This window comes from Sinocyclocheilus rhinocerous, unplaced genomic scaffold, assembly GCF_001515625.1.
Source record: "Sinocyclocheilus rhinocerous isolate Xijiao unplaced genomic scaffold, SAMN03320098_v1.1 scaffold202, whole genome shotgun sequence".
Lineage (NCBI taxonomy): Eukaryota > Metazoa > Chordata > Actinopteri > Cypriniformes > Cyprinidae > Sinocyclocheilus > Sinocyclocheilus rhinocerous.
Window position 1 is genome coordinate 88,582 of NW_015641016.1, and position 7,240 is coordinate 95,821.

At 35.6% G+C, this 7,240-nt stretch overlaps 2 protein-coding genes across 2 annotated transcripts in view; both read right to left on the bottom strand.

Moving 5' to 3' along the window:
• Nucleotides 1–1,711: 1,711 nt before the first annotated feature.
• Nucleotides 1,712–6,579, bottom strand: LOC107753740 (major histocompatibility complex class I-related gene protein-like). The gene is made up of 6 exons (XM_016569955.1): nucleotides 6,498–6,579; nucleotides 5,309–5,575; nucleotides 4,930–5,208; nucleotides 4,436–4,726; nucleotides 3,263–3,306; nucleotides 1,712–1,765 (listed from the first exon to the last, which is right to left on the bottom strand). Exons 1-6 carry the CDS (start codon nucleotides 6,541–6,543, stop codon nucleotides 1,712–1,714), a joined length of 981 nt encoding a protein of 326 aa, XP_016425441.1. The 5' UTR covers nucleotides 6,544–6,579.
• Nucleotides 6,580–7,076: 497 nt separating this feature from the next.
• The window catches only part of LOC107753741 (major histocompatibility complex class I-related gene protein-like), a 6,428-nt gene continuing 6,264 nt past the window's right edge, over nucleotides 7,077–7,240 (bottom strand). The window contains exon 4 of the mRNA XM_016569956.1: nucleotides 7,077–7,109. Within this exon, the coding sequence (XP_016425442.1) occupies nucleotides 7,077–7,109 (33 nt within the window). The remainder of the gene's footprint in view (nucleotides 7,110–7,240) is intronic.

Here is a 7,240-nt window from a genome sequence, read left to right on the forward strand (position 1 = left end):
CCTAGAAACACACAGCGTCTCTCTGACATGGCTGCTTCAACACTAACTGCGGTTACTGACACCATGCCTTCTTTCTTTGCGTGCACATTTGGGCCACATTATGCAAATATTTCCATATAGTGAGGTAGATATGTGGGGGCGTGTTAGAACGAGCCGTTTAGGGGGGCGTGGCAGAGTCTTAACTTTGATAAAGAATATCTCTTTGGTTTTGAGACTTTAGTCTTTGCAACTTCAGGGATCTTATCTATGCACAATCAACTTGTAACACTCCAAAGAGAAAGGGAATCTTGAAATCGCATCATATGACCCCTTTAAAGACTTTGCCTTTCGGAGGAAATGGAGCACCGATATCTTGTGTTTACGTTATTACATTGAGTTCTCAAAGTACAGTAGCCTATATTACAACAACTCACAGATCAGTATTTTGTCAGGTTAGAGACACTATGGGAAGTTGTTTGTTTATTATGGTGGATAAAAAAAAAGCAAACAGAAAACTAATCGGCTTAATTATAATGTAAACATTTACAACTACTATTTTATTTTAAATAACGTTTTAATAATGTAAAGTTTTATATGGATCGCACTGCTGAAATTGTTAAAACACACAAAGTTAGTTTTCCTCCCGGAGACGCCCGACATAATAAATGTAATAAAACATGGAGAGACTGTCGTGGTTAGTGCGTCGACATACAATGCAACTGCGCTCACGGCGACCAGAGTTCGTTTCCCGCCTCGAGGACCTTTAACTTAAAAAAAAATCATGGAGAGACTCTTGAACCTCAGAGTGATAAAACTTTATTGATAAAGGCAAATACAGATGGCAAATGGACAGCAGTAGTAAAGTGAGATCTGAGATCTGTGTGTCTCTTTATACATTTGTTTTATGTATCCGAGAGAAATATAAACAATAAAGCATTTCAAATTGAATTTTTAAAAACCTGACACTGAAAGAGAGAGAGCACAAGCTCAAATAATCATCAGTATTTATTATGACAAAAACACTAGAAGTACAAAAAATACACTTGAAGAACCTTTAAAATGCAGCATCTGCTTTAGATTTCAATACTTTCTGGAAAAATGAATAAAGGCATAAATTAATAAATCTCAGAAATATAAATGAAAAAACAATATGCAAGAAAGGACATCATGAATTACGTACCTGATGTGTGAATCTGTGCTTGATCTTGATCAGCTCTTCTGGATCTAATGTCATAAACCAGAAGAATGACAGTAGCCACGCCCACCAGAGCAGAGAGAACCAATCGGATCACAGCTTCAGTAGAACCACAACAGTGGACAGAGTCTGAGGAATAAAAACATCAGCTCAGTCATTAAACGGATATTTTAAATCTGAGCCTGTATGAAAACTAATAGCAGAAGAGTGGCTGAATTACACAAGGACACTGGAGTTCTGTTAAAGTGTGTCTGCATGTGTTCAGTGATTAGAATAAAGCTTACAACAATTTAACATAAACTAGCGCTATACGAGCCCAGTGTTTCCCACTTTGACAGCCCAAAATTAAGAGCTTCAACGCATTTTCAGTGTCCAGCAGAGTAAAAAGTTTTTGCTATGATTTGTACCTGGACTTTAAAAAATGGACTTTTCCACAAAAATGTTGGAAATTATGTTAATATGAAAATAATGCGTAACTGCAAAACTGGTTGCGTTCCCAAATGCACATCTTACAGCACATGCAGAGAAGACGTTTACTTAATTGTGAACTGGTACAAAGATGATGAAGAAATTAACTTCTTGTTTGCTGAACTGTTGCATAAAATCAATGTCACATTTTTAATCATGCTGAAATTAAAGAAAAGTTTAGGGGGGCGTGGCAGAGTCTTAACTTTGATAAAGAATATCTCTTTGGTTTTGAGACTTTAGTCTTTGCAACTTCAGGGATCTTATCTATGCACAATCAACTTGTAACACTCCAAAGAGAAAGGGAATCTTGAAATCGCATCATATGACCCCTTTAAAGACTTTGCCTTTCGGAGGAAATGGAGCACCGATATCTTGTGTTTACGTTATTACATTGAGTTCTCAAAGTACAGTAGCCTATATTACAACAACTCACAGATCAGTATTTTGTCAGGTTAGAGACACTATGGGAAGTTGTTTGTTTATTATGGTGGATAAAAAAAAAGCAAACAGAAAACTAATCGGCTTAATTATAATGTAAACATTTACAACTACTATTTTATTTTAAATAACGTTTTAATAATGTAAAGTTTTATATGGATCGCACTGCTGAAATTGTTAAAACACACAAAGTTAGTTTTCCTCCCGGAGACGCCCGACATAATAAATGTAATAAAACATGGAGAGACTGTGGTGGTTAGTGCGTCGACATACAATGCAACTGCGCTCACGACGACCAGAGTTCGATTCCCGCCTCGAGGACCTTTAACTTAAAAAAAAATCATGGAGAGACTCTTGAACCTCAGAGTGATAAAACTTTATTGATAAAGGCAAATACAGATGGCAAATGGACAGCAGTAGTAAAGTGAGATCTGAGATCTGTGTGTCTCTTTATACATTTGTTTTATGTATCCGAGAGAAATATAAACAATAAAGCATTTCAAATTGAATTTTTAAAAACCTGACACTGAAAGAGAGAGAGCACAAGCGAGACGCCCGACATAATAAATGTAATAAAACATGGAGAGACTGTCGTGGTTAGTGCGTCGACATACAATGCAACTGCGCTCACGGCGACCAGAGTTCGTTTCCCGCCTCGAGGACCTTTAACTTAAAAAAAAATCATGGAGAGACTCTTGAACCTCAGAGTGATAAAACTTTATTGATAAAGGCAAATACAGATGGCAAATGGACAGCAGTAGTAAAGTGAGATCTGAGATCTGTGTGTCTCTTTATACATTTGTTTTATGTATCCGAGAGAAATATAAACAATAAAGCATTTCAATATGAATTTTTAAAAACCTGACACTGAAAGAGAGAGAGCGCAAGCTCAAATAATCATCAGTATTTATTATGACAAAAACACTAGAAGTACAAAAAATACACTTGAAGAACCTTTAAAATGCAGCATCTGCTTTAGATTTCAATACTTTCTGGAAAAATGAATAAAGGCATAAATTAATAAATCTCAGAAATATAAATGAAAAAACAATATGCAAGAAAGGACATCATGAATTACGTACCTGATGTGTGAATCTGTGCTTGATCTTGATCAGCTCTTCTGGATCTAATGTCATAAACCAGAAGAATGACAGTAGCCACGCCCACCAGAGCAGAGAGAACCAATCGGATCACAGCTTCAGTAGAACCACAACAGTGGACAGAGTCTGAGGAATAAAAACATCAGCTCAGTCATTAAACGGATATTTTAAATCTGAGCCTGTATGAAAACTAATAGCAGAAGAGTGGCTGAATTACACAAGGACACTGGAGTTCTGTTAAAGTGTGTCTGCATGTGTTCAGTGATTAGAATAAAGCTTACAACAATTTAACATAAACTAGCGCTATACGAGCCCAGTGTTTCCCACTTTGACAGCCCAAAATTAAGAGCTTCAACGCATTTTCAGTGTCCAGCAGAGTAAAAAGTTTTTGCTATGATTTGTACCTGGACTTTAAAAAATGGACTTTTCCACAAAAATGTTGGAAATTATGTTAATATGAAAATAATGCGTAACTGCAAAACTGGTTGCGTTCCCAAATGCACATCTTACAGCACATGCAGAGAAGACGTTTACTTAATTGTGAACTGGTACAAAGATGATGAAGAAATTAACTTCTTGTTTGCTGAACTGTTGCATAAAATCAATGTCACATTTTTAATCATGCTGAAATTAAAAAAAAAAAAAAGCTCTCTTGCTCATGTAATATTAATGAACTCGTAGTGTTTATCCACCCAACAGAACAAACCACATTTCTGTTGAAAGTTAAAGTGAATGAAAACGTACAGGATCCTGTACATGTAATTGTTCATTTAGAAAAAAATAATTTCATGATTGCCTGAGAGATTTGGTCTTCGGAAAATATTATGAAAAATACTTGAATTCACAATGAGATCTCTGGTTCTTGATTGTAGACTTTGGTGTCTTGGTGAACACATGTGAGTTCCCTTTCTAAATGGTTGTGCCCTAGGTAGGGTATATGGGGAAATTTCAGACACAGCCACAGTCTTAACAAAGTGGCTAAGTTTATGCAACTGGTTAATTGATTGTGAATTTTTAAATCTTGCTCAAGTTAATTCTTGAGTTATTCCCATCTCATTGGTTGTTTCTGTTTGTTGCACTTGCAGCAGCATTTATATCTCCCTTAAATGTTATATAATCATCTCTCTATAACATCAGACATTTTAGTCATTTCAGTTTTAGCTGTAATTAACCTCTAACATCTTACGTCAGCTACTTAGAGAAAATACAAATAAAAAGCATTAAAAAGGTGTAAAAACAACTATTAACAAATTACTGGTGTTACTCTTGATCTCATCCTCAGTCAGAATCTTCTGGATGGTCCTTCCCTCGTGCTCCACCACACAAACATACTGGTTCGTCTTTGACTCCTCTGGTCTAATATTGAGGGTAGATGATTTCTGGAAGGTCCCATCTACATTTGGTAGTAGCTCTCCAAGATCCACATCCTCATCGTGATCCTGTCCATTTTTTAAGCAGGTGATAGTCACTGCTGATGGGTAAAAACCTGTGGCATGACACTCCACTGGAGACGAGAAATCTTTCTGTAACAGAGACACTTTAGGAGCTAAAAAAAAAATACAAATAAAAATAAAAATTAGATAAGCGTGAGGAAAATATTACTTCTTCAGATCAGTTAAAGAAATGCATCTACATTTTGTTTTAATGAAGCAATTCATGAGAAAAAAAGAGAAACACAAACGACTCATTCATTATAATAAAACACTTGTCAACTTGTTGAACAAAGTACATTTCTCAAAGACAAGCTACCTCTTCTCTCTAAATCCACTTTCCTCAAAGGCAAGAACTGTTTTAACCAGTAAACGCAATCATGTCCATAGTATTGTTGTAGAAATTTAAGCTGGGGTCTGTCATTATTCCACTTGGCCATTGTTATGAATCCCTGTGGTACAGGTGTCATGTATCTGAGCTCCTTCACGTCTAGTGCGACATAATCCTCTCCATCATAACCGTACTGATCAAACCCTTCTGAAGCTCCAGTCTGATCATCCCAACCACATCCATACATCCTCTGATACGTATGAACACCTGAAGAAGAAAAGGAGATACCATAAGATCTGCTCCTTTTTTAATGTATATAAGGTAATCTTTGAAATTTGAAACTGTAGTATAAAGTATTGTAACTCACCATGTGACTGATTGAATCGCTCTGTTAGAACATGAATATTGTTTTTGTAGATCTGCTGTACTTGTTGTCTGATCTCAGTGTCTTCTTTCCACGTGTCTGTAGATGCAAACTCCTTCATCCAGTCCTGTCTGGGAATCAGCTTCTTTATCTCACTGTCATAATAATCAATCTGTCGTCCATCCAGAGTAGTTACGGCAGAAAACTCTGGGATGCCTTCAATCGTATGTCCATTTATTCCAGTGTATGTAGTTATGAAGGTGTGTGATTCTAAACAAACAAAGACATAAAGCTCTCAAACACGGTTAAAAACCACATTAAAATTACTTCTTGCCATTCAGCTTTTTTTTCTTTTAATTTCAAATCAATACTTTGCAGTTACATTATAAATTAGGCATCACTGGAAAGCTTTAAACTCAAAATTCATCTTGTGAAAACGGTTACATTTTTGTGATATCAACTTCAAATTTGGAATATACCTTGGTTAGACACAGCTTTAATTTTACAGCAATTTTAGAGTCCACTATTTTACAATTACAATTATTATTCTGTAAAACATATTTTGTATAAAATATTTAGCTCTAAACATTTGCTTTACAGTAAACGTAAGCTTCTAGAACTTTTTGGCACTTTCATTTTTAAGTGCTTATAGAGTGTCTTCTTTAAAAAGGCCGACCTTACAGTAGGTCTGTATTCCAAAGCATTCATGAATTACAACCGTGTAAGTCTAGATCTATGTTTAAAAAAATTGGGAATGACTATGTTCATGACTTTAGTCATTCATATAGAACTAGATAAAAAACAAACTAAAACTAGACTTAAAAAAATGTTGATTTCTTTTTCAGAAAACTTTACATCAGAATAAAAAAAACATAAGATTTTTTGTCAGTTCAACCAGTGATATTATCAATAACTAAAACTATAAAATTTTCTGTGAATTATATATAACAGCTAATAAAATGACCAAATCACACAATGAAATTACTAAAAATAAACAAAAAATGTACATGAAAACTAAACATGTAAAAAAAGCTTATTCGATATATTAATAAAACTAAAGCAACACAGCGTTCAACACGGAAGTAGCTAAAGACTTTGCTGACAGATACATCTTTCTTTCCGTTTTAATGCCATGTCAGCTTCTATGGCTAGAGAATGTAAGCTTTAATTGATGATATGAAATGAATCTCACCTGAGTAAACAAAAGGTATGTAGACGAAAAAAACTATGAACTTCATTACGGACAAAAATCCATGCAATTGACTCTCAAACAAGTGTAGAATCGTCAAAGAGCGCTGCAAAAACTCCAGACTTCAGCACAATTGAAAGAAGAAGTGGTTACTCAAGGAAGTTACAGAACATATGGTCTCAACACAGATGTTTAGGGAGGAAGATTTTACTTACAGGTTGACGTTGCTTCACTCACTAACCTTTTTTTCTGCAGACAGCTAGACATTTAATTATTTATGATAGGACTTTATTTTGATAGCCCACTTTAATTTACAAATCACCACTTTAATTTACAGCCCGCAAATGTTGGCATGGAACAAGGGGGGAACAAAGCACCACTTTAATTTACAGCCCGCAAATCTTGTATTTACCCTGTAACTACATGAAACAAGGGGGGAACAAAGCACCACTTTAATTTACAGCCCGCAAATTTTGTATTTACCCTGTAACTACATGAAACAAGGGGGGAACAAAGCACCACTTTAATTTACAGCCCGCAAATGTTAGCGTGGAACAAGGGGGAACAAAGCACCACTTTAATTTACAGCCCGCAAATATTGTATTTAACCTGTAACTACATGAAACAAGGGGGGAACAAAGCACCACTTTAATTTACAGCCCGCAAATGTTGGCATGGAACAAGGGGGGAACAAAGCACCACTTTAATTTACAGCCCGCAAATGTTGGCATGGAACAAGGGGGGAA